Source organism: Chelonoidis abingdonii, chromosome 3, assembly GCF_003597395.2.
Source record: "Chelonoidis abingdonii isolate Lonesome George chromosome 3, CheloAbing_2.0, whole genome shotgun sequence".
Lineage (NCBI taxonomy): Eukaryota > Metazoa > Chordata > Testudines > Testudinidae > Chelonoidis > Chelonoidis abingdonii.
This window is the reverse complement of record NC_133771.1, coordinates 117,477,382-117,504,119: the sequence shown is the minus strand read 5'-3', so window position 1 is coordinate 117,504,119 and position 26,738 is coordinate 117,477,382. Positions and strand designations below refer to the sequence as shown.

General features: G+C 41.8%; 1 protein-coding gene across 1 annotated transcript in view; it reads right to left on the bottom strand.

Moving 5' to 3' along the window:
- Nucleotides 1–239: 239 nt before the first annotated feature.
- UST (uronyl 2-sulfotransferase) overlaps nucleotides 240–26,738 on the bottom strand; it is a 294,956-nt gene continuing 268,457 nt past the window's right edge. Inside the window, exon 8 of the mRNA XM_075064040.1 lies at nucleotides 240–4,732. Coding sequence (XP_074920141.1) covers nucleotides 4,449–4,732 — 284 coding nt within the window. The 3' untranslated portion in view covers nucleotides 240–4,448. The remainder of the gene's footprint in view (nucleotides 4,733–26,738) is intronic.

The following is a 26,738-nucleotide window of genomic DNA, read 5'->3' as shown; positions in this document are numbered from 1 at the left end:
ACTTGCTTTGCTTATGTGCTTGTGCAAACAGGATGCTGAATTATTTTCAGTGGACATCTGTGCACTGATTCCTTTAAAAAACAAACAAAGTGCTATGGTATTATAGTGCAATGATCCTAAACATTCCAGCTTACAGTAACGCTACTGCAGAGCTGGGGCTATTAATATGGATTACTGCAGGGTTTTTTTTTGTTTGTTTTTTTTTAAGTTAAGGAAAAAACACAAAGCACCATTCAACCTTAGTTGTGAATGACAGGGCTTTATTTTGTATAGGATTTAAACTTCTTGTTTTTAAATTACATTTTGGTGGACAATAGACTTTCTTTTTGGTGTGAGTGTACAAAATGCCATTCCAACTGGTTTCCCCTATCAGTACAAATAGTGTGCCCTCCCTTTAAAAACTAATTTTACTGTAATAAATACTGATAGGAGTCAGACTTCAATGGCTTTTAGCAACTAGAACCTGAAGATTTATTCACCGATGGTTGGATTTTATCATTCCCTTTAACGTTTTTATGGCACTGATCATCAAACTATACAACAAAACCAAAGCAATTCATCAGAAAGACCATGGATGAAGAACTTAAAATAAACTGAAATACTCCAAATGTTCCATTCATTTTATACATGTTCAGTTATCTTGAGCTACTCCTCCTCTTCATGCATTTTAGATGTTCTGATGCAGCCATGCACATGGAAGAGAAACAGTAACAAACATGCACCATTCATCACTATCACTTGAAAATTATAACTAAAGTTAATTTTTTCCCTAGAATGTTGCACTATAACAATGGTTTATTTTCTGTTTAGTATGACAGCACTGCCACTGGTGATGCTTTTACATTTTAAAATGGCTTTAGACTCTGGAAACAATTGGAACTTTTTAGCCAGGATATCAAATATAATCTTACTTATGCCTATAATATCTAGTAAAACGCAGTGTATGGATCTAAGCTGTTTCCCTTTGTACATAAAAATAAGTTCCACTTCACAGCAATAAAGCACACCAGGCAGTGCATCTCTGGATATTCACGGCACTTATCAGCTGGTTAAAGTAACTGAGTCTTTGGCCTTGTACCTCAAGGCAATTCAAGATGTAGACTAACCACCCAGGAACAACCTGCCTGAATACTGTTGCAGTATGGCTTTTTAGATAATAAATTATGCTGTATAAAACAAAGCTCCAGAGGATGAGATTCCAGATGAAGTGCCATCCATTGGCATTACATCCAGATAAGGAAAACTTGGGTAACCAAACAGGCTATGGCAAGGCAGAGTAGAAAAGCACAAGCTGTATTTTCAAACATCACTGGAGTTAAAAACAAAAACATCCCAATAAACAAAACCTCCCCCCACTCTCCCACACGGGATTTTTTCAGAATCTCAGAGAGGGTAGTGAATAAGTTAAAGAATATTTCATATCAAACAAAGATTCCTTTCATTTAAAGCTAAGCTAATGTACAGATATGTATTCTTATTTTCATCAAGTAAACACCTGCCCCTCCCCCTTTTTATCCCTCCCCTCCAGATTTACGAGTACACATATGGCACTTACTGCAAAGCTGTAGTGGGCTAAAGGTTTATAACAGTGATTTTTGTTTAAAAAAAAAATCCATGAGACCAAAATAAAACCATTTAAATCAACTCCTTCCTGAGCAACTTAGAATTTGGAATGTGTTGGAAAGATATAATAAATAAATCAAAGATTAACCAGCTTAAACTGTACTTTTTAAACATTAAAGTAAAATATAAAACATTTCATGACAAACAAAGGGACTGTTGGGCCAGGAATTGTAGATGTTTATGTACCAAACACATTCATGAAGTTACCATTCAGGGAGAAGAGGCAGGTCAATTGTTAGGAAAAATACAACATTAAAACCCAGAGAATAAATCACGTACCAGTTTTTATGTTTAGGTTATAAAGTAATCAGGGTTGAAGATATCATTAAATTAAGATAAAAATAGACTGAAATGTCTACAGTAAGCGGAAGTGAATTTGAGGAAGGGTGAATGAGTTAAGTGACTTATTATTCTGCTATGACACTTGTAAAAGGACTTAGACAGAATTTGTTTTTAAAAAGATGAGATTATTAATTGTCTTTCCAAAATATAACAATTCCACAGTGTGTAAACTAATCATTACTCTTTCAATGTAATTTCATAGAAACCACTTAAAATATACAATGCAGTAGATTCATATTTTAATGACTATGTTAATTATTATCTATGCCACTTGCAGCTTTCTTTAATGCCTTCCTTCACAGTAGTGCATTGGTACCACACAACTGGGATGTAAGGAGTGAGAATAAAATTCCCCCCTGTAATATTTTCTTCAAATTATCGTGTCTTAACACAGTTATTCTTCTTTTCTTCTGTTCTCTGCGGATGAGTATAATAAAGACCAGTTAGATGATCAAGATGGTCCACCATATATTTTGGCTCCCTGTAGGCTCATGGAAGAGGAAGCCTCTGGAAAGCACTTCATAGCTTGGGCCTGTACACATACCTCAATCACAAAATAACTTTTGCTTTTTACTTACAAATGAAGGTCCATTTTGCAGACTATACATAGACAGTGAAACTCCCCTGCAGCAATTACCCAAAGAGACCAGCCAAAATTGCCTAGAACAGCAATTTTCAACCTGTGGTCTGCAGACCCCTGGAAGTGTGCAGACTACGTCTAAGATTTCCAAAGGGGTTTGCACCTCCATTTCAAATTTTTTGGGGGTCCTCAAATGGAAAAAGGTTGAAAACCAGTGGCCTAGAAGAAATCTAGCAAGTATTAAATTGTGAATATAGGCACAGCCCCGTGCAAGGTGTGGTGCACATGTTGTACCATCGCAGAAGTGATGTAGGGAGGCATTGTGATGTAGACACACCCTTTGGAGTCACAATTCCTCCCGCACTTTTTCCTTGGTCTATGTGTTAGTAGTTAGCTCCTGCTCTCGCCATACTGATGGGCGAGTGTGCATGCAAAGCCAAGACTCCACCCATCCCTCACTCACTCGGCTCCAGGGAGGGAGCAAACAAGTAAGTAGCTCTGTTTATTCCTATGTGCATGGACTCAAGATTGGAGTAGTCTGTTTAGAAGTGCAAACTAGATACTTACTGGCTTGTATGGGCATGTTGTCCAAGTTAAATTCTAGACCTAAATGTCATAAAACTGTACCAGAAATCCTGGGGATACCTTAAATGGAACTGTCCCCATTTCATCACTCAGTCGCATTCACTCCACCTTTTAGTGTTTCCTGATAACAATACTTAAACTTTCAGTGTCATTCATACCAATATACCATTGAATGTGTTTTTTTTATGCTACATTGATTTTTTATTGTTGTTTTATTTTATCATTGTGCAGTATGTAAGATGTCAGTCATACCTGTCAATGTCTCTTATTACAAAAAAATTCCTCATTTTAAAATCACGTTTACTTCACTGCCATCCAAATTTGGTGTCCTCACCTGTATTTCACCCTAATTCTGTTAATTATTCGGATGACATATGAAGACTCACAGAACTGAGGTTATAGAAATGTTGTTCATACTAACGGAAAGAGTTTCTTGCATGAATAACTTCTACGTATAATTTTGGGTCTGTGTCCCATGGAAGGAATGACAATAGTATAATTTTTTTCTTTAAAATAAAAACTATGCACCACACCTCTTCCTCCAGGGCCTAAGAGCAACATTCTCAACTGCAGAAGCAAAATCCCAAGACCACGTAATACTGTCCCTTTGGCCTTCCATCTACCTGTTCATCTCTATCATTCAACTTCACTGATAATTCTTTCCATTTTGACTCTGTGAACCCTTCTAGTTAACTGGGTTCTTTAACCTGGTTTATTTCACCTGATATAATCTGCTTGAAGTGTAGATTGTACTCCTCTCACTGGAAGCCCCCCAGGGGAGACTTCCTACTCTGTTTTGAGTCCAATAGTTTGAACCTTACGTGTTGTAACAATGGCTCTGGATCATATAACCCTTTATATTTGCTTGCTATTCAGATGTTGTTACTACACTCCAGTGGTATCCCTACTAGCTTATAAATGGTGTCAGATGTTCAATGCCACAGTAACGGGCATGGTATTAAAACTTCCTTAATGAAAGTTACTTGGTAAATGATGTCTAATATATGTTGTTTTGCAAATGGGTGCATGTGCACAGCAGCATTTTACTGTGCAAAAGTTATTTTGTGATGAGATGACAGATGGTTCCATCTTAAAATATGTCATATAAAGGATCCTATGAGTCAAGAAAAATATAATAAAATTAAACAAATATAACCCGCAAAACCGGGTGTCTCTCAATTGCCCCAACATGTGGGAACTTTTTTTTGTTTTAAATGCTGCTGCGCATTAACTCAGTCACTTAAGGAATATTTTTTTTAATAATAAAAAAATATTAAGGAAGCTGGAAGGGTCACCAGAGGAGAGCTCAGTGCTTGCATCACCTTTTATAGATATCTTCTAACCACTTTTCATCATCTTGCTCCTCATCATCTATCGGTTCTTCAGTTTCCAGGGGAGAAGGAATAAAGAATTCTGGCTTGGGAGGTGGTTTGCTGCTATGAGACTTAAGTCCGAATTTGCGCTTTAGCAGGTGGAACTGCTCTTTGACATAGTAGTAGAACTCATATTCATATCTCATGCGCTGGTAGAGGATCTGTATGGCTTCTGGAGAAGGGACGGTCTTTTTTACTGTCACAGTCAGATTTCCAAGTTTCCTATGTTCTGTAAAAGAAAAAAAGATTGGGATCTGATCAACAGCACCAAAAATCACATTCTTCTTTAGACCTAAGGCACTGTTCTACTGTATTATTGATTAAAAAAATGTCTCCAGCTCTTTATCTGTAGTCATTTGTAATAATAAACTTTTAAAGAAGGACAAAGTATAGCGGACCAGACTTTCAAAATTATATATGCATATTTGCATATGTACATTTGAACATGGCTATTCTATGAATGCACTTATCTAATGATGCTTGCACTAATCTTGTATTTTAGCCAGCATATGGCAAGCTAGGCTCCTAATTGGCCACGCTTACATGAGTAAACTAGGATCATACAAATGAATAAGCATAATTTAAGTGCACACAAATACATAATCACACCTAGCTTGGGAAAACTTTTCTCAAGTAGTTGGAAGGTTAAATAGCCAATATTTATTAGACCTCAACAGAGGCATTGTCTCCAGTGTAATATTTAATGTACTTTCTTTGTCTGCTGTAAACATTAGCTATTGGGAGAAATGTTCCCCAAAATAGTGAGGTCTAGTAATTAAAAAACATACCAAATACTTTGTTTTCTTCTTGTTCTAATCTAGACAGACAGTTGGGGGAGGGGGAATTGGTAATGAGATATAGTGCCACAAACCCATGTGTTACCTGTCTGAATCCAGCATGCTAGTACTGATCAACAGCTGTTCCCACCTGATGATTATTTGCTTGCCTTTGTGAAATGAGTTTGGTGAGTTACAGTCTAGTGCCCAGTGGAAAGCCTTAGCAGACATGTCAAGGATTGGCTATGCATGGGGACTTCTCACCCTAATAGTGGTTCCTCCATGGTTAATTAAGGTGCATTGACTGGACTGTCTGAAGAATCTTGCCCTTTCCTGAGTCTATAGGATTCCATCCATCTGATACCTTTCACAAGTGATAAGTTCACACAAAACAACTCAACGCCTAATAAAATCGATCACTTAACAAAAGCATATAGCTGTCTTTTCTCTCTCAATAATTAGGTTTACTTTAAAGTCGGAGAACAACACATGCAAGAGCTAGCCAGGTCAGAAGAAGGGCATGTTTACTTTTGTGGTTTCCCAGTTTTCCACTAGATGGAAACATAAGACCAAGAGACAATATTGAGCATCCCCAACATTTTCTTCCTCTTTTGGATAGAGGAGTCACAAGCCAATGCGAGGAGGAGGGAACTGCTCAGAGTGCATAAATACAGTACTGTAGATCAAAAGCCACTTACTATGAAGTACTAACCTTCTAACTGTGAAACCTCCCTAATGTCCACAATTTTTCTTTAGCAAAGTGGAGATGCAAATGTAAAGTGGTGAGGAATTTATCTCTATAACTAATCACATTTCCTGACAGTTTTCCCAATGCAGAGTGTACAATATTTACGATTTATAGTTACAGAAAGGGAAACAGCAGTACATTATGTGGGACATATAAATTTGGATCTAAAATGAAGGCTATATGTTATAAAAAAAAGATTGAGAGTCGCGTTGAAAGGTTCAGGCTGGAGAGCTAAGAAAAGGGGATTCATGGATTTTGGTCCTTCCACTGATACCTCGATCTCAAAATATTAGATAACATTGATATGAAATAAGAGATGAAACAGCAAGATGAGACCGTTGTTCCACCTGACTTTGTCACCGTGGTCTAAAGATAGTGCTACAAGACAATGGTGACAGAGATTCTGAGTGATGGATACCTTTAGTTAGAGCAAGGACAAAGAAGGTATTGTATATCCTATATCGCTTGGCAAGTTTCCTTGAAATAAGGAGGAAGGTCTATTTATACATTCTTTTATACCACATGCATCACCATGGTCTCTCAACATCTTCAGGTGATTTATTAGAGCCCAACATCTTCAGATTGACCTGAAAGTATTAAGTATGTCTATTCACAAATCAACAAATCCAACAGGAAGAAAAATTTGAGAATCTTATTCTTCTCTGAGTTTGTCTTCTTTGTCATTAAACTTATCTCTGTGTTATAGCAGAACTCGATTGTACCAGGCTGCCATTATCTAAAAAGTCTACTGGAATATTTTGCCTTTGGTGCTAAGAAAAACCGCTGAAGCGAAACCATGTGATCTCTCTCTCTCTCTCACACACACACCCCCACCTCTTTACTCTGCTAGCCTACAAAGAAGCACTTATCCTTCACAAACTTCCTGATACATAAATTATTAGTTGAGGGGCACCAGAATACAACCATTTTAAAAACAACTGAACTAATTTTTATCTGTTCAGTTCTTTATATTTTGTTACCTCATCCTTTACCACTAATATTTGCATGAAAACAGGATCTTTGATCTTGGATAATTTCTCTGTTTCTGCCGCTCATTCCTTCCCTGAAGTGATTACCTTCTGTTCCTCCCAATTGCCAGTAAAAAATCCAAATATTCCACACAACTTTAGTCACTAACTGTCACAACAGAGGGGGCCTTGATATTGCTGTTGGAGTATCCACTTTACTGTGCCTGCAGTTATCACTACAGGCTTGGAGAGATCCAGGAGGACACAGCAGTGGAGTATGGAGAAGGGAGATTTTATGGCACTGGAGGGGCTAGTTAAATTAAATTGCCCACGAGGGAAGATTTATTGGTAACTGCCTTTTCTTGGGCAAAGTAGAAACAAAACACAGCACACCAGCATGTTGAGGCAAGACTACCATGGACAGCTCAACACCATGGTTTAATATAACTAAAAAGCTACTTTCGGTCTATACAGTATTATATCCAAAGGAAGCCATTGTAGTTTACAAAGAAAGGTTCCAATCCCGCATAGCACCAACATGTGCATAATTTTGCTCAGGTGAGCTGTCCCATTGAAGTCTGTGGAGCTGTTAATGTGAACAAATCTATGCATATGCTTAAGCGCTTCACGGGACCGGAGCCCATATATAAATGTTTGAAGAATTATTTACATGTATGTTATAGGATAGATGAACAGCTCCAAAGGTAAAGTTTCTAGGAGGAACAGTGAAACAACTCTGTGGACTCCAACAGTTACTTATTCACCCAACAGGAATGATCTACAATGATTTTTAGGGAACACAGTAATATCTTTAACCAGCTATAAAAGCCACAAGATATTTATTTTGGGCAAAAATATTGAGTCTACCTAGAGGGCCCTATAAGAGTGTTCATTATGTAAAGATACCCACACAGCAAAATAGAATAAATAAAATAATACCTGTGAAAATGCAGATGACTGGAAGCATAGAACAACAGCTATGTGAGTGCAAGCCTTAGATAATATACTTTACAGCTACAATCCAGGTTTTCTTACTTAAAAACCGAAAGAGCCTTCAAAGCCAAAGCTATGTTTATTTTAGTAATATTCTAGTTAGATTGCAAATGTTCAGGACAAGGACCTTGTCCTCATATTTGTCTGCACAGTGTCTAGCATGTATTTGGTGATTAAAAAAAAGTTTAAGGGAAATATTTTCCCCTTACTCCTGCTTGGCAATTACTGAGCCTGCTGTTCCTCTCCAGTTCTGAGAGACAAGAGAAAAGCATAATTTGGTGTGGGGTGGGGGAGGGGGACAAGAGGAAGAAAAGAAAGGGAGATCTGTGCCTTCATTGCATGCTCCCTTGTGTGACCATTTGACTTGGAGCTCCTCCAAAACAGGATACAGATTAGAGGCAGGAGGAGGGATGTGGGGCACTGGGCAAGAACTGGAAACAGCTATTCTCTGTACGTGGTCTCTCTGGGACCCCACTGGGAAATCTCTACTTCTAGCAGCACCAATTTCCCTTTGTGGCTGCTAACTCCAGTAGAAAGAGGCGCCTGTGTTCAGTCACAAGGAATTCTGCCAATGGCAGCAATGCTAAAAGAGCTGGGCTGCTACTGGGGAGGAGAGGCCTGCAGGCAGCATAGACTGGATTCTTAGCTGTGTGCAGTTGTCCTTTGCTTACCACACAGATTCTTAAGTTCCAGTATGCCTCCCCCCCCTTTCTGCTTTGAGAAGCTGCAAACGTATACTGCCCTTCCCCTTTGCCCTTGTAGACGAGGAGCAGGAAACTTTATGAGGCTTTTCTTGCAGTCTCCAGATGTGATTTTCCTCTCCAGTGAGCTCTTCTGTGGGAGGGCAACCTCAAGCCCATTGTGGTTATTTTTGATTGTTCAGGAGCATTTTAGATTTCTTGGCTTTTGTCAGTTTACCTCACAGTAACTGCTGTTAATTAGTAATAACAAACTGCCTGTAAAAATACAAAAGTATATCTGCTGTTTGGGAAAAAGTGCAGGCCAAGGCTATGATCAAAATGGGCCTGCCTTCCTGACTTCAAGCTAAGCGAAGTTTTGATAATGCAACTGACCTTCACTTTGTTTTGCACTTACTTACATTTTAGTTAGACTAGTTTATAATCTTCAACTCTCTTAAAAAGCCCTTTAATACAAATAAAAAGAAAACTACAGTGCCACTCCTTGAAATCACCCTTACCACCTCCCCTTTATCCATCAAACAAGCATAACAGAAAAATTATGCAGATCTGGCTGCATGCCAAAGTAAACAATCTGGAAATGTGATGTAAATCCAGCTGCTCCACCAGAGGACAGGGTTCCCCACCCCACCTTTTATGACCTTTGAGACAATTCACCATATGGAGATCAACAAACTACACCATTTACTTTCTAGTGTTATTTTTTTTCTCTTTTTTTTTTTTGGCATTCCATTAATGTACTAAAAAGAATACACTGTACAGTGACCTAAACCTCTTGCAGTAGTCACAGCCGGTCTTGCATTAACACAACCAAGATGCAAAGAAACTGAAATGCAAATAAGGATGAAAAAAATTAAATACATTTTGGGTAACTTGGTGACAAGTATTTACCATGGCAAAAACAAAAAACAAAAAAACAACCAACCAACCAACAAAAAACAAACACCCCCCCCGTGTTTCTCAATGCAATAAAGCAGTTAGTTTCCTATATTTCAGATATCAATTTCATACGTCCCTTGTGTGAAAAATTTTGGAATGCTCTATTAAATCAAAATAAGGATAAAGACATTCTCTACTAAATGGAGAAGTTAGGAAATCACTCAGCCTTCTCAAATGATCTAATATTTTCAGATTAGATGATTCAGGGGCCTAATCCTGAGCACTCTCAATTTTAAATGACATCATGAGGAACTGAGAGTTCTCAGCATCTTTCAGGATGGGGCCATAGGTGAGTGAAGATGGAATTCTAGGAGCTCCATGGCCGAAGCTGGAGTTTTAGAATGACAGAGTGGTGCAACAGCATGCACCTGCATTTCAGCCAGTTTATTGCTGATAATGGAAAACCCCACACTAGGCTCTGCTGCCCTGAAACTGTGTGAATATGATGGTTAGACAAATAAGGTGAGTGAGGTCATATCTTTTATTGGACCATATTCTGCTGGTGAAAGAGAAGCTTTTGAGCTACATAGAGCTATTCTTAAGGTCTGGAAAAGGTACTCCGAGCATCACAGCTAAATGCAAGGTGGAACAAATTGTTTAGCACAAGTAATCAGCATATATTTCAAAGATCCATTTAAGGTAGAGTGGCCTGTTATCACCTTTGCAGTCAGAATATTGGGGGGATCGGTGGTTTACAGATTGTTGTAAAAAGCCATAAATCCAGTGTGTCTGTTCAGTCCATGATTTTTAGGGTCTAGCAGAGTTATAAATTTAAATTACCAGGCTTGTCTTTTCAAAGTGTTGTGCAGGTTTCCTTTGAGGTGAGGACTGACAGGTCAGATACTGAGTGATCACTTTGTGAAGTGTTAGGGTGTATGACCAGATGTCTGCAAGAAGCAGGGCAGACAATCCACAAAAGCTGGTTTATTCTATAAATTAGATTCACCAAATTAGAAACAAAAGAACTTCTGTAGTGCCCCACTGGTTAACCAGAAGCCAAACACAGTCCCCTTTACGCATTCCAGCCATTGGTTCCCATCCAGACAGCCCAATCTAATGTAGTGAGAGGTTACTGACAACCCATTTCACCATATGTGATGGTCTTTCTAATGCCAAAGGATCAGACACAGACCCCCTAGGTCAATATGAATCTCGGAACTTACCCAAATATCACACTGTCAACAAATCCTTAGTAAACTAACTAAAGATTTTATTAATAAAAGAAAAGAAGAGTTATAAATGGTTAATGGACCATACACATACAAATGATTGCAAAGTTCTTATATCAGGTTTGTAGCAGTGATGGTATAGATTAGTGGATTTCAAACTTTTTTTTCTGGCAACCCAGCTGATTGTTGATGCCTGCGATCCAATGGAGCTGGGGATGAGGGGTTTGGAGTGTGGAAGGGGCTCAGAGCTGGGGCAGAGGATTAGGGTGCAGGGCTGAGGGCTGGGAATGAGGAGTTCAGGGTGCAGGAGGGGACTTGACTGGGGCAGGAGTGTGGGAGGGGTCAGGTCTCTCGACTGGGGGTGCAGGCTCTGGGGTGAGGCCAGAGATAAGGGGTTTGGGGTGCAGGGGGAGCTCAGGGCTGGGGCAGTGGGTTGAGGCACAGGCTTACCTTGGACGGCTCCCAGGCAGCAGCGCGGCGGGGGCACTAAGGCAGGCTTCCTGCCTGTCCTGGTACCGCAGACCATGCTGTGCCCCAGAAGTGTCCAGCAGCAGTTCCGGCTCCTAGGTGGAGGCGCACAAGCAGCTCTGAGTGACTCTTGCCTGCAGGCACTGCTCCCCCAGCTCCCATTGGCTGATTCCCAGCCCGTGGCAGTGCGGAGCTGGTGCTCAGGGCAGGGGCTGCATGTGGAGCCCCATGCCCCCCCCCCCCTAAGATCCAGACCTGCTGCTGGACACTTCCAGGGTGAAGCATGGTATCAAAACAGGCAGAGACTAGCCTGCCTTAGCTGGGCAGCACCGCCAATGGGACTTTGAATGGCCTGGTCGGTGGTGCTGACCAGAGCTGCCGCGACCCAGTGCCTTACATTCTGTGACCCAGTACTGGGTCGCAACCTGCAGTTTGAAAACCACTGGTATAGACTGCTGGCTTGAAAAGTCTCTCTGGTAACTTCCAAAAGATTGTATGGCCCTCAGATCCCCCTTTTGGCTGTAAATCCACGGTCCAGAGAGTTATATCAGGAAAGAGGCAATATGGAGATGTCTCAGAGGTGTTTTATATCCTTTGCCATGTGCATGGAAATTTACCATCCCAAGCAAAGCCCACAGCCCCTGTCTGTGGAGAGTTATTGGCCAAACTGGAGTCCAGGGCCTCATGAACATATTGCATCTCCTTACATGTTTTGCTGAATCACAGGGAGTGGCCATTGGCTCCTTGCTGTCTGATGCATCCTCAGGAAGCACTGTCTGGACAAGATAAGTTTCTTCAATGGCCCCATTGTGAAAGTGGAGTGTTCTGGATAGGCCATCAACACATAGCTTTCTAGGCCTGATGTAAATCTTATCCTGAGGTGTGTCACCCAGGAATACATCACAGATTTAAGATGCAAGTACCTAGCCAATATTCATAACTTCAGATACAAAGATGATACATACATATAAACAGGATAATTATATTTAGTAAATCATAACTTTTCCACTGACATCTTACATGACATACTTTGCACAAGATTTGTTGCAACTGTATAACAGTGGTAGCAACCATGATACAGAGGGTCATCTTTAATCATACAGCATCATAGGGTATTTTTGTCTTTTACCATTTTCCTGAAAGAGTTCACTGGCGACAGTAGTGATTTTTCTGGTTTCACCCATGTAGTTGTTACTGGGGCATTTAGTGCACTGGATGAGGTAACCCACGTGTTGTCATAGGCATGTGTAGAATCTATGCATCTTGAAAGGTGTGTTGTGTGGGGTGTTGATCATGGTAGCAGTGGAGATATGGCTGCAGGTTTTGCATTTGTTGTTCTGGCAGGGTCTTGGTGACTCTTTGAATCAGTGCGTCCTGGTCTGTGGGGAGTTTGCTTCTGATGATGAGCTGGGGGTGGCTGGAAGGTTGTTTGCATGCCAGAAGTCAGGGTTCAGGAAAGATTTCCCCAACGAGTATGGGTTGTAGTTGCTTGATGATACACCATATGGGTTCCCGTATGGAGTGCTAGGTGACAAGTAGGGATGTGCTGTGTGGGGGGTTATTTCTGTATTGAAGCAGGTTCTCCTGGGGGTGTTTGGGTGGTCCATTCCATGATGCGATCTACTTCTCTGTGGAGTGTCTTTGTTTGGTGAAGGTGGTTTTGAGTGTGTTAAGGTGTATATCCTGGACTTTCTCCTGGGAGCATATTCTGTAGTATCTGAGTGCCTGGCTGTAGAAAACAGAATTCTGGGTGTGTCTGGATTTATGAAGGTAGGTGTGTGATCCATGGGTTTCTTGTATATGGATGTCTGTTCGGTTCCATTGCTGAAGTTGATTGTGGTGTCCAGGAAAAAGTTATTGGTGTGGGAATGTTCCAGAGAGAGTTTAATGGATGAATGGTGGTTGTTGAAGTTGTGGTATAGATCTATGAGGGAGTTTAAGATGTCTGTCCAGAGGATGAAAATATCATCGATGTATCTCAGGTATATTATATGTTTTGTGTTGCATTTCCTGAGAAATTCTTCTTCAAGGTGGCCCATTTTGGAGAGCATCCTAGTACCCGTTTATGTTCCCATGGTTTGGACAAAGTGTTTGTTGTCGAATGTAAAACTGTTATGGGTGAGGATGAAATGGTGGAGTTTGGCGACATGTTTGGAGTGGATACCTGAGGGTTGTACATTGTCTTATAAATATTTGAGGTAGGCAGCTATGTTGTCATTGTGAGGGATACTAGTGTACAGGGAAGTGACATCCATAGTGGTCAGGATGGCATTCTGAGGGAGACTGACAATGTTATGGACTTTGTGGAGGAAGACACTATTGTCCTGGAGGAAGCTGGCCCTTTGTATGAGTGGTTTCAGGATGGTTTGTGAGAGTCCTGATATTCCTTCAGTAAGAATGCTGTGGACAGATATGATGGGTCTGCCTGAGTTCCCCTGTTTGTATACCTTGGTAAGCATGTAGAAGGTCCCTGGGTGAGTTTGGCAGGTGGGGGGAGGTGAGTTTGAAGAGATTCTCTTGGAATTGTTTGGGGAAGGATTTGATGATGTCCTTAAATTCCTGGGTAAATTGTGATGTGGTATCTTCATTGAGCTCTTTTTAGAAGGTGGTGTCGGAGTTGTTGATTGAACTTGCTAATAAAGTCATCATAGTTGAGGACTACAATGGTGTCCCTTTGTTTGTTGGTCTGATCACTAACTGGTGGTTAGATTTCAGGGACTGTTTGGCTGTCCTCTCAGTAGTGGAGTGATTATGGTGGATGTGTTTGCTAAGGATTTTGCAGTCATTTTTTTCCTGAAGCAAACAATGTAACAATCAAGAGTGTAGTTTCATCCATTCTGTGGTTTCCAGTTGGATGATTTTTTTTCTTATGATTGTTAGTGGAGAAGTGGTAATTGTGAGTGGTGTCATTATTGTAAAAGAATTCTGTGAAGTGGAGATGATGGTAGAATTCTCTTAGCTCTCCATATGTTAGGATGGTATCAGGTTCTGTGGTGAGACAGAGATCCAGTCTCTTAGAGAGTACAGATAATTCAGCTCCAGTGAGGGGCAGTCCTGATAAACTGACGATGTTTGGGTGTTGTGTAGTGTCCATGTGGTGGGTACTAGTGCCATGGTTTCTCCTGGAGGTCGTATTTGTGGGTTGTGGAGTAGTTGGTTCCACTTTTTGTTTTTGTGTTGAATGATTGTCATCAGATTTTTTTGATAATTGCTTTGGATTTCTTGCATGATTCGCAGGTAACTTTCTGGGATTATTTTCCTCCAGTGTGGGGGAGATGTGATGTCGTCTTGTTTGAGGTGGTTCCTTTTGGAGTATGTGAGGTGCAGTAAATGGTTCCTCAGTTTTTCTGAAGTCCATCTGCAGAGTTGTTCAGCATATTTGGAGTTGTACGTAGGAGTCAGAGGATTATAGATGGTGAGACTTCTGGGGATGATGTTTTGTTTCTTGCATTTTCTCAGGTAGTAGATGTTGCTGTTAAGTTTTACTTCCTTCTTCTTTATGTTGTGGAGCTTCCACTTCAGATGGCTAAATTCAATATCTTCCATTGTTTTATGCAGTGTAATTGTAGCTGTGTCGGTCCCAGGACATTAGAGGTGGTTGTCAGAGATAGAGTAAATTAATTTCCCCAGCTATACAGGAAGGGCCCAACGTTCAACCATGTGGAGCTGAACTACCGTGAATACTTATTTCTCCACAGCTTCATTTAATGGAAATAAATGTATGTCATTATGGTTAGTAGTAATATACTAATCTAGAAGGGACCTTATTTGATATGTCACTCAAATGATCAATGTTCTCCTGAAACAAGATTTTTGGTGGTTAATGTAATGAGAATGACAAAAAAAAAAGTTAATTGCATGGCAGCTGTCATAAACAGAGAGCTAAGGGTTAACGTCTCTTTCACCTGTAAAGGGTTAACAAACAGTGACCTGCAACACCTGACCAGAGGACCAATCAGGAAACAAGATACTTTCAAATCTCGGTGGAGGGAAGTCTTTGTTTGTGTGTTTTTTCTTTGTCTGTTGTTCTCTCTGGGATCTGAGAGTGACCAGACGTACTACAGGCTCTAATTTTCTATTCAAGAAGTAAGTGCAAGTAGAAAGGCGGTTTAGTCTTTTTAATTGGTTTTCTTTATTTGCAAATGTGTATCTGGCTGGTAGAGTTTTAATGTGTATTGGCTGGAAGTATTTTAAATTGTATTTCTGCTGGAGGAGGCTTTTCTCCAGTTTCTATAAGCTGAAAGACCCTGTAATATTCCATCTTGAATTTACAGTGATTATCTTTATTCTCTTTCTTTTATTAAAAGTTTTTTTTAAAAGACCTGATTAATTTTTTCCTCTGTTAAGGCTCAAGGAACTTGAGTCTGTACTCACCAGGGAATTGGTGGGAGAAGGGAGAAGGAGGAATGGGGGAGGAAAGGTGAATTTCCTCTGTGTTTTAGATTCACGGAGCTTGAATCTGTCTATCTCTCCAGGACAACCCAGGGAGGAAAAGCCTGGGACGGGGGGAGAAGGGGGAGAAAAAAACCTGACTTCTCTGTGTTGTGATTCAAGCAGTTTGAATCACGGTGATCTCCTGGTGTACCCAGGGTGGGAAAGATCTGGGAGGAAGAAAGGAGGGGGAAGGGAAATGGTTTATTCCCCTTTGTTGTGAGACTGAAGGAATTTGGGTCTTGGGGGTCCCCAGGGAAGGTTTTTGGGGGGACCAGAGTGCCCCACAACACTATATTTTTGGGTGGTGGCAGCTTATCAGATCTAAGTTGGTAATTAAGCTTAAAGAAATTCATGCTGGTACCCCATTTTTTGGACTCTAAGGTTCAGATTGGGAAATTATACCATGACAGCAGCAAAGCTATTTTTAGGCTCAATGGGTCAGATTCTCAGCTCTTGGTGCCATTCTGGAACCCCCCTAGGAAGGGTCTATAAACACCCCTCTGCATGGTGTCTGGATCAAGCGTGTATCAAGGAGGGAGCACTGTTGTGTTCTGGCAGTGCCTATCTGGAAGAACATCCCCACAAAAGATGTAGCACCTTGTGGTCTTATCTTCAGGAAGAGGCGAGGAGACCGTGCCATAGTTAATCTAACTTAAATTCATTATTAATTTACAAGCTGGAGGGAGCTTACAGAACAGCAACGAAGCTGTTGAGGGAGATGGAGGGATTGACTAGGAAAAAGATGAAAGGAGTTAAACATGTACAGCTTGCTAAGCAATTATGGAAACAATATGAGAACCATCTACTAATATTCAAAGGATGAAAACTCCAAGGAAGGAGAGAAATTATTTAGCAAGGTAGAGAAAGTGCATAACTAGAAGCAATCAAATAAAATTAAGAAAAATAAAGCTAAGGATAAATGTAAGGAAAATATTGATATGCTGGAAAATGGAACAGTTCATCACTGAAAATGGTGGAAACTCTCTCTTACGTGTAAACCTTTATTGGGAAAAGCACAACGGAACATACTGTACAGGAAAATCCTGCACCGGCCTGGCAATGAACTAGAAAATGCAATTGTTTTTTTCCATCTCATAAACTATTCAAAATGGTATATTACTATTGTGAGACACCTGTTTATAAAAGAAAATGCCTACACAGACAATATAGATAGTTAGCTTACTCCATACTATACAACAACTGTCAGCGAATGGGCCCTTTTCTCCAACTAGGAAGTTTTATCATGAAACCTCTTCTGAGGAAGCTGCTGGCAGTGGCAGTCTTATCAAGTTAAATGCATCTTACCTCCACTAATTCAAAGGTTTGGAAACCTAAATTCTCCCACACAGGGGTCTAGAATCCCAGCTCAGGGGTAGCCTGTTCATCTAGAACTGCAGCATGTCATCCCTGGCACTGCGCTTGAAAACTGTTGTGCAACAGATTTTTTTTTTTTTAATTTATGAAGTGTCATACTCAGACTATACAAAATTGGTCAGATATGCTGACACTGAATTGAAGAGAAATCCCATTGGAGACAGACTGCATGCAAGAGAAATCTCTTAATAGTTACCAAGCAGAAGAGTTACTGGCACTGCATTACACAGAAAGTCAAATATTAAATCCGAACAGAAACTTCTAAGAGGTTTCTTAATTTGATAGCAATTTAAATTTGCATCCCCAATTCAAGCAAATTTCTGCGTAAGAAAGAATTATGCTGAAACTTACTCATACTGGTAGCATGAAAGAATGGATACTTATGTAAATGTGGTCAGGTACTTTTATTACTTGAAACAAACTTCTAAGTTGAACTTGACAGAGATGGTGGTGCCAAAACCAAACTCATCTGCAGAGGAAATGCCAGTATACTCTAGCTTAAACTACAGAGAGAAATGTTTTGTTTGCAGTTCATACGAAACTCCTCATGCACCTTAAATACATGCAGACGTGTGTGTACAATGAACAAATCCAGTCAGCTCAACAATGTGACAGGCCCACAACATAAAACTGAGTTGGAGAAAATAAATTTGAATAGAGAGAGCAAAGAAAAAAAGTTCCAAGCACTGAGAGCTTCAGTTCTGTGTCACATCTCAAGAAAAGATTTTAGCTGGTGTGTACAGTCTGTGATACAGCATGGCCAGAGGGCAGCAGGAGAGGGTTAGAAGGGAGCCTTATTCCCTGTAGAGGGAAGAAAGTTTGCTATAGATTAATTAGAGCACCTGAAGCCAATTAGAACACCAGCAGTCACCTGATAAAAAACCCTGCTTCAATCAGACAGGGGAGGAGTTGGAGCAGAAAGGATTGGTGTTGGAGCAGAGAACAGTTTGAAGGGAAGCTAAGAAGTCCAAGACCCTAGGTAAAAGGGCACCTGGCTTGCGCAGAGGGAGGGCAGGAAGCCCCCCACAAGCTGAACGGCAGGAGAGGGAAGTAGCCCAGGGAAAGGAACTGTCAGTTTAAGTGGTTTATCACTATCCTCAGGGCCCCTGGGCTTGGGGCAGCAAAAAAGTTAGAGCCGGCCCTGCCTATTACTATTTTTCTCTGTGGTGTGATATCAAAAGGCCCTGGCCAGGATCCATGGTACTAGGTGCTATATACAAATGCATAGGAAGACACGGTCTATGTCCTGTTGAACTTACAACCTAAGAATTGAACGTTTTTAAAGTTTTACTAGGAGTCGAGACTCCTGGGTTCCATTTCCAGCTTTGTTTCTAACTTGCCGCCTGATCTCCAACATCTCACTGATGGCCCAATTTCCAGAAGTGTTCAGAACCCTCAGCTCTTACAGTATTCAATGGGAGCTAAGGGAGCTCAGCATCTTTGAAAATTAGGCCACTAAAATCTCTGGGTAGAATCCTGAGACTACTGAAGTCAAGAGGAGTTTTGCCATCATCAATGAAGCACTAAAGCAATAAAGAGATTAAGAACTAGCTAACTGACAGATCTCAAAAAGTAGACATCAATGGAAAATCCTCATCAAGTGGAGCTGTTACTAGTGGGGTTCCACAAGGATTGGTACTAGGCCATTATTAAACAAAATCATTGCTTATAAAAATTTGTAGATGACACAAAGATCGGTGAAGTGGTAATGATGAGGACAGAGAAGTCATACAGGGTGATCTCAATCGCTTGGTAAGCTGGGCCCAGGCAAGTAACTGCATTTTAACACAGCCAAATACAAAGATATATATATCTTGTGTGACAGACCCAGGCCAGTGAGGTACAAGAGTCTGGTAGAGGGCAAATATACCGGCCACTGGATGAGCAGTTTTCTGTTCCCTGAGTGACCAGAGCAGGGGCTGCACTAGAGTAATCAGGAGGCCCGGGCTCCCCCCAAACCTCCCAACTCCTGATCAGACACAGGAGAAGTTGACCCAGACTGTGGGGAAGATCACTGAGGTGAGCAAATCTGCCAATAAGCGCAGGACCCACCAAGGTAGAGGAGAAACTTTGTCACACTTGACATGAAGAATGCTGGCCATGGCTACAGAATGAGGTACCGAGCCCACTGGTTACAGAATGAGGTACTGCGCCTTGTAAGCAGCAACTCTGAAAAGGATTTAGGGGTTATAGCAAAGAAGCAACTCAACATGAGCCCCAAGTGTGATGATGTGGCCTAAAGGGCTAATTGCAATCCTTGGATGTACAAATAGGGGAGTAAAAAGAGTAGAAGTAGGAGGTGATTTACCCCTTCTATAGGGCATTGGAGAGAGAGATACTGGAATACTGCAGACAGTTCTGGCATCCACCTTTAAAAAAGATGTTGCAAAATTAGAGTGAGTGCAGAAAATAGTCAAAAAATGATTTGAGGGCTGAAGAAAATGCCTTCCAGAGAGAGACTTCAAGAGTTCAATTTGTTCAGCTTATCAAAAAGAAGATTGAGAGCTGGCTTGGTTACAGCATATAAGTACCTTCACTGCAAGAACACAGTAAGTACTAAAGCGCTTTTTTTAAGCTAAAGGATCAAGGCATAAGAAGAAACCAATGGACAGAAGCTGAGGCCAGACAAATTCAAATTAGAAATTGGCTCAATTTTTTATTTTTATTTTATTTTTTTTTAAACAGAGTGATTAACCACTGGAACAATTACTAAGGGGAGTGGTAGATTCTCTGTCTCTTAATATTTTCAAATCAACAGTGGATGCCTTTCTGGAAGAAATGCTTTTAGTCAAACAAATTATTGGACTCAGCATAAGTAACTGGGTGAAATTCTGTGTGTTATTCAGGAGGTCAAACTGGATGATCTAATGATCTATGAATCCCTTTGTATCCCAGTTTCCAGATCTGTAAAATGGGAATAAAACTTACCTGCTTCACAGAGGTGTTGTGAAGGTCAGTTAATGAATGACTGCGAAGTGCTTTGAGATACTTGAATGAAAGGCCCTGTGGTCCTGATCTGAGAAGGTGCTGAGCATCCTCATTTCTGACAGCTTCCAATGGAAGTCGAGAGCACTCAGCATCTTGCAGCATCAGGCTCTACGTGAGTGCGAAGTATTATTAGAAATAGGCTGAGTTTGGAGAAGTTCATAAATCTTAAAAATGCTTCATTCTAGATCTTGTACATTGCGGAAGCTTACATATGACTCCTTAGGATTTATATGGTGACAAGTAGCTATACTGTAAGCTAGTAGTACAAGTTTTTTTATTCTACGTAGGACTGAGCTAATTGCCAAGTAACAAAATTTACCCACTATCACAACAAACGTGACACTGGTATTGGAACACTGAAAGGCACACTACCTCTTGCTCAATCCTAGCTATTTAAAAACAATGAAATGAAGAAGGTATTTATTCCCCTTTCATCTAATCTTGGAGGGGAGAAAGTCACTGAGCTTGAAAAGTTTTCTATTAAACGTGTCTTCATATAGACAGCTCGTAGAGGGGTGATTACATGGACATCATCAATTTAACCACATTGCTGCCTGAAATGATTTTACCACCTACTTTAACATTTGCCATTACTGTAAGTGAAAGAAGCTAGAGAATCTATTTTTCAGGTTAGTTACTTTGGGTATAGTCAACATCTGAGGGTGGCCAGGGGTTGTGGCCCTAGCAAAGAAGGGAAAATACAACAAAAGGAGAAACAAAGCACTGTCCCTTTAAAGCACTCCCTTTTTGGTATGGAGCCTGACTACTCTGGCTGACTGCCAGGGACTCAGAACCAAGGCTTTCCTCACTTGGTCCAAACGGAAAAGGAGTCCATTGTCAAACACTTGCAGGCTTGCTTCAGTAAGAGGAAACCAGTAATAAAGGGAAATCATTTTAACTTAAAGTCTCTAGAGAGAAGTATAGTCTGCCAGTGTGGCTAAAGCAACTAGCTGCCCAGGTTCTTCATTATTCTTTGTCGGCAATCTCGTGGCTTTATTATTTCCTGAATTAGAAAGAGAGAAGGAAGTGTGCTGTTTTTCAGTGCAACTAATGCAGCAAGGTTTCCAGAGTCTTCATGTCTCCTGGCCTTATTATCTTCCTGGACTAAAAGGGGTGAGTATTTCCTTCCCTCAGGGAATCTCCAAGCTACGACTACTTGATATACCTGGCTCAATGAGTCCAATGGAAATTTCCCTTTTTCAGACTGCAGGCTGCACAGTTTTTCTGGAGCAGGGCAGAGTCCCTTGAAAGGCATTAACCCATTTCCATGCCACAGCATGAGGTATGTACATCTCTCCTGTCTGTGGGGCAATCATAAACAAGTAAGATTTCATTGTTTCCTCTACAGAGAGTGCTAGTCAATTCTACCTCTTTATGTAGAGCGTCAATGCAGCAACAGGTAAGTGCAAAAAAATTAAGAGAGGAAAATATGGCTAAAACCATTAAAATTAGCAGGGGGAGTCAAGGCAGATGTAGTACTTCTCATTCATTTTTCAAATTGACAATATATCAAGCTGATTTTGTCCAAGTAGCATTATGTGCCTATCTGAGAGCCAAATTCTCTTATAAACTGGATCACAGTTGAGGGTGCCAAATACTTGAAAATGTGACCCTGAGCTCTACGGCCTGGATCCACCATTGCAGTGTTTAACTTTTAGGAGCTTAAAAAAAAATCACTAGAAAAACACTTTGCAATCCACAAAGACTGAGTTAGTTGCCTAGGTTCCCTATCCAATGGGATGGGAAGAGACAGGTGTCTAAGAACATTATTCACAAAAGCCAGCATGCTACGCCCAGAGCCATCTAGGCTAGCCAATGGGAGATACCAAGGAGAGGAGTATGTCCTAAGCTCTGCCAGGGATAGGTGCCTAAGTCTGGGCTGCAGGGAGGTGACTGTGATCCAAATCAGGAATCCCTTTCCTGGAGCGTGAAGAAGTAGGCACCCCATGCCAGCTTGATAGGGTTAATGAGGGTCTGAGAGGCCAGTTAGGTTACCTGGCATCACCTGTGAGAGGGAGGACCAGAGTTAATTAAGAGTGAAGCCCAGCTGGGGAAGGTCTGAGACAGCACTATAAAGCTTGGGGGCTGAAAACAGAAGGGAGCTGCAGGGGAAGAAGGCTGCAGTCATTCATTGCCCTGGGAGGAAGGAGGCCACCAGGAACAAAGAGGAAATCCAGGGGGAGAGTAACCCCTGTAATACTGACCCATAGTAAGAAGTCTGGCAAGAGGCTCAAAGAGGTGAAGTAGCCACAAGAAGTAGAGCAGGCTCCAATAGTAAACCCAAAAGCAGCCAAAAAGAGAGGAGAGGCCAGGTAGGATGAGCCTAGGGAAACAGCGACAGGGACTAAGCAGACTTGAATTGCTGATTGTAGGGTCCCCTGTCTGGAACTTGCTGTATTGGTTGGGCACAGGTTCTCCTGCCAACCACAGGTAGAGTGGTACAGACTCCCGAGCAGGGGCTGAACACTGTCCGGTGACGGCATTTGGACCGTTTTCCTTTTGGACTTTGTAACCTTGGAAAGGGTGTGTTACATGGGGACCTGGCCAGAGGGCCCAGTTACCAGAATAAAGACTATCTCAGAGCGAGCAGCAACCTATGCTGCAGCAGCTACATTCTCAGACCTAGATGCAAGAAGGTGCACTAGCGGTGAGTGGGAACCCTGTTACATTGAGTTGGGGCAGCTCCAGGCACCAGCGCACCAAGTGCATGCCTGGGGTGGCAAGACATGGGGGGTGGCCTACCGGTTGCTGTGAGGGTGGCAGACAGGCTGCCTTCAGTGGCATGCCTGTGAGAGGTCCGCTGGTCCCGTGGCAATTCGGAAGCATGTATGCCGAAGGTGCGGGACCGGTGGGCCTCCTGCAGGAATGCCACCAAAAGCAGCCTGACTGCCATGCTTGGGGTGGCAAAATACATAGAGCCGCCCCTGCATGGAGTCAGGAAGCTTAGGTGCTTAACTTGTTTCTTAGTGAGAATGACTTAGGCATCTGCCTCACTCTACAAAAATGGCTGCAGGAAGTGGTGGTGCCCACCTTATAACTTTAAGTCCAGTGGTTAGAGCACTCTTCCGGGATGTGGGAGACCTAGGCTCAATGCCCCCACTCTGAGGGGGAGAAAGGATTTGAATAGGGGTCTCCCACCTCCCAGAACAGTGTTCTAATAACTGAGCTAGAGGATATTCTGATGTGGGTCTTTCCCAGTCTCCTCTGTAAAGCTGTTCCACTGTGGATCTCAGCTCCCTGCCTTCCCAGATCCAGGGCCAGAGAGGCTGAGCTCCCAGGCTCTCTGCCTCACTGACAGTTGGATTAGAAGGCTCTCTTCAAAAAAGTGAAATAGACAAGAACTTTCCTGGTGGGCAGCCAGGAAGCCAAAAAAATTGTTTTGTTTCTCTCAAAATTTAAGATTTCTTGAAATCCCTGCCTGTGAAAATTTTCATGGTTTTGACATTTTATCCTGGTTTGGGATGGAATTTTTTTGAAAATGTGGAATTTTTCACAGACAGGGATTTCCATTCTCCTAGCCAGCTCCAGTCATAATGCTAGAACTCCAGTTAATACGGCTAGCTTATCCCTCAAACATGTCATCCTTGTACATACATGCATTTTAAAAGTTGGAAAATAGGGAGCTATACTGAATTGACTTCAACCTCCAGAATGCATTTTTTCCATGCTTGTTTCATTTGAGGTGAACCAGGTTCAGATAACTGTGGGATACAGGAATGCAAGGGTTTGCAGGAAGTGAGGAGGCTTGTTATAAAACCTGGGAAAAATTAGACTGGGATTCAGCACTTTTAAATGTCCAACATCTGTTGATCAAAATATTCCTGTATTTCACTTGTCTTGAATTACCCACTATGTGTGTTAAGATACATCCACAGGGGTCATTATGTTAGTAAATCATCCTTTAATTTTAATGGCAAGCCATATATTTTCCTGTACTAAAGTCAAAAATGTTGGTCTGGCTTTATCAAGTGCTAATGAAGTATTACATGCCACTTTTTTCATAAAATTACCCATGTATCTACCTCATGACATGCGTTTTAAGATTTCTCTGCCTTTCTTCACAGAAGATACTATGTACATGTGTTCTAATGTTTGACATATTAAAAATATATTTATTGAACAAGAGGGATGTGCAGCAGGAGATGGTCTGTAAGACTAACATGTTTCCTAGGAATTAAGCAGAATCTTTTGCTAAGAGGATATGTCTGCCCTTAGAAGTAGATTAAATAGGCTAGTCCACAACCAAAGCCAGCTAGGAACCCCATTCCATATTCCACCAGCAGATGAGGAAATGCTAAGTAAATACGGAAATTCAACGTACAGACAAACATGCTTTGGAACTTTACTGTTGTTCTATTCCTAAAACGACAAAATGAGCTTGAGCTGAGGGTTTGGCAGATCTCTTGCTTCAATGTGCTATCAAGCAAAAAAATTGAGGGCTTGTCTGGACATAGGATTTCAGCCAGTAGTCACGAATGTAGCTGCACCATGCAAAGCCCTAGCAGAGACAGGATAAAAACTGCTATAGAATGTGTAGGGCCCTACCAAATTCACAGCCATGAAAAATGTGTCTGGACCATGAAATCTGATCTCCCCTGTGAAATCTGGCTATTTTTGGGGAGACCAGATTTCACAGAGTTGGGTGGCCAGAGAGCAGCGGCTGCTGGCCAGGAGTTCAGCTCTGAAGGCAGTGGCACCGCCAGTAGCAATGCAGAAGTCAGGTGGGGGGGGGTATCACTTCTGGGGGAGGGCAAGGCTGGCCTGACAGGTAGGTGAGTGGGTGACCATCCAGGGCTCAGTGTCCCCTCCCTCCACAGCCAGCCTAAGACCCCTTAACTCCCAAGCACTGAGCTCCATCTGCTAGTCCTGGAGGGGATGGGGAGGGACAGGACTTCCTTTTTCTCTGCATGGGCTGCTTGCAAGGCAGAGTCACACCCACCTCTGGGAACATCCCCTGGGCTGCAGGAAGCACTGCAGCTTCTGGCTGGGAGTCCAGCTCTGAAGGCAGCACTGCTGCCAGCAGCAGTGAAGACGTGAGTGTGGTATGGTATTGCTACCATTACTTCTGCGCTGCTACGGTGGTGGTGCTGCCTTCAGAGCTGGGTACCTGGCGGCCAGCAGCTGCCCAACTCTGAAGGCAGAAGCACAGAAGTAATGGTGGCAATACTGGAACCCCCTACATCAGTCTTGTGCCCCCCTCTCCCCATTTTGGGCAGGGACCCCGATGGTTTCAATACCGTGAAATTTCAGATTTAAATATTTGAAACTGTGAAATTTACTATTTTTAAAATCCTATGACCATGCAATTGACCAAAATGCACTATGAATTTGGTAGGTCCCTAATGACGGGATTTGCACCTCTATAGCTTAACCCTGCTTGAATCCACACAGGGTTTGTCTATCCATGCTTTGTCTATCCATGCTTGGAGTTTGCATGGCACAACTTGGGAAACAGCATGCAATCTAAGAGGATTTGCACCCCGTGCTCAGAAGGTATAATGTCTTACACAGTGATCAGACCTCCCTTCACAGCTCCTGGGCACTCAGAGCACTTGCCCCTGCCCTGGATTTCAAGCGCCATTATGTAGCTTTTAACATTTGCAAATGGTGGGTAAAATGAGAGAATCTAACAAGAAAATTGTCAGTTTGAATACACACATAAGATGATGTTCCCCCTTGCAGGGCAGAGGGCCCATGCTAGGCTTTTCAGCTGTGTAATGGAAAACAAAACTTTTTAAAAATAAATCTTTACTACCAAAAACAAAATAACTGCCCAAACTTGAAATGTAAAGGGCAGTGACCTCTTCAAAGTATTCTCCATCTTACAGCTATGTCCAAGATTCCTCAGATTATACCCTGTCTCTACTAGTATTAAGCTGGAGCCACAGGCATTTAAAATTTGCCACTAAATCTTCCTGGGATGAACTAAGAAAGGGAACATTTAGGCTGAGTATCAGGAAAAAGTTTCTGACTGTAAGAACTATTAAGCTTGTGGAATAATAACCTGAGGAAAGTTGTGGAAGTACCTCTACCCAGAACTTTAAAAATTAGCCTGGACAAAAGATTAGTAAAATGTATAATAGAGTTCAACGTACTTTTAGGGAAATGAGATTAGACAAGCATTTCTCAATCTGTGAGATCTGATCCTTGGGTAGGTCCTCAGAGAGTGCTGAGGAACAGAGAGATCAGCAAGTTCTCACAGTTGCAAGGATCTAGGAGCAGTCCTGGATGAATATGAAGGAGCAACTTGACAAATGAGTGCCTAACCAAATATCCAAGCCATCTAGATTACCTTGCCCAAAAAGTCTTCCTCCAATTGCTCCTGGGCTTCCTCATTCTCTCCAAGATCTCCTCAAAGAGTCTCAATATAAAACTTCCCTTCCCAGGTTTTCCTTCTCCAGTAGTCCAACTCTCTATGCAGTTCCTCCAACAGCTGCTCCCTTTGTCACCACGCAGGTGGCTTCCCCAGACCTTACTGGAGAAAGCTGGAGCTCTTACCTCTTCCTTATCTCTCTTGCTCTCTGAAGAGAGACCCCTATCAATGGGTTATTGCTGCTTCCCCAGTCTCCCCTGCACTGATGAACAGAGATCCTTTATATCTTTGTCCCCATTCCCAAAATCATTGCAGCAAGGCCTACAGCTCCCCACTGTCCTGGGAACTATGCCCAGACTTCCACTCA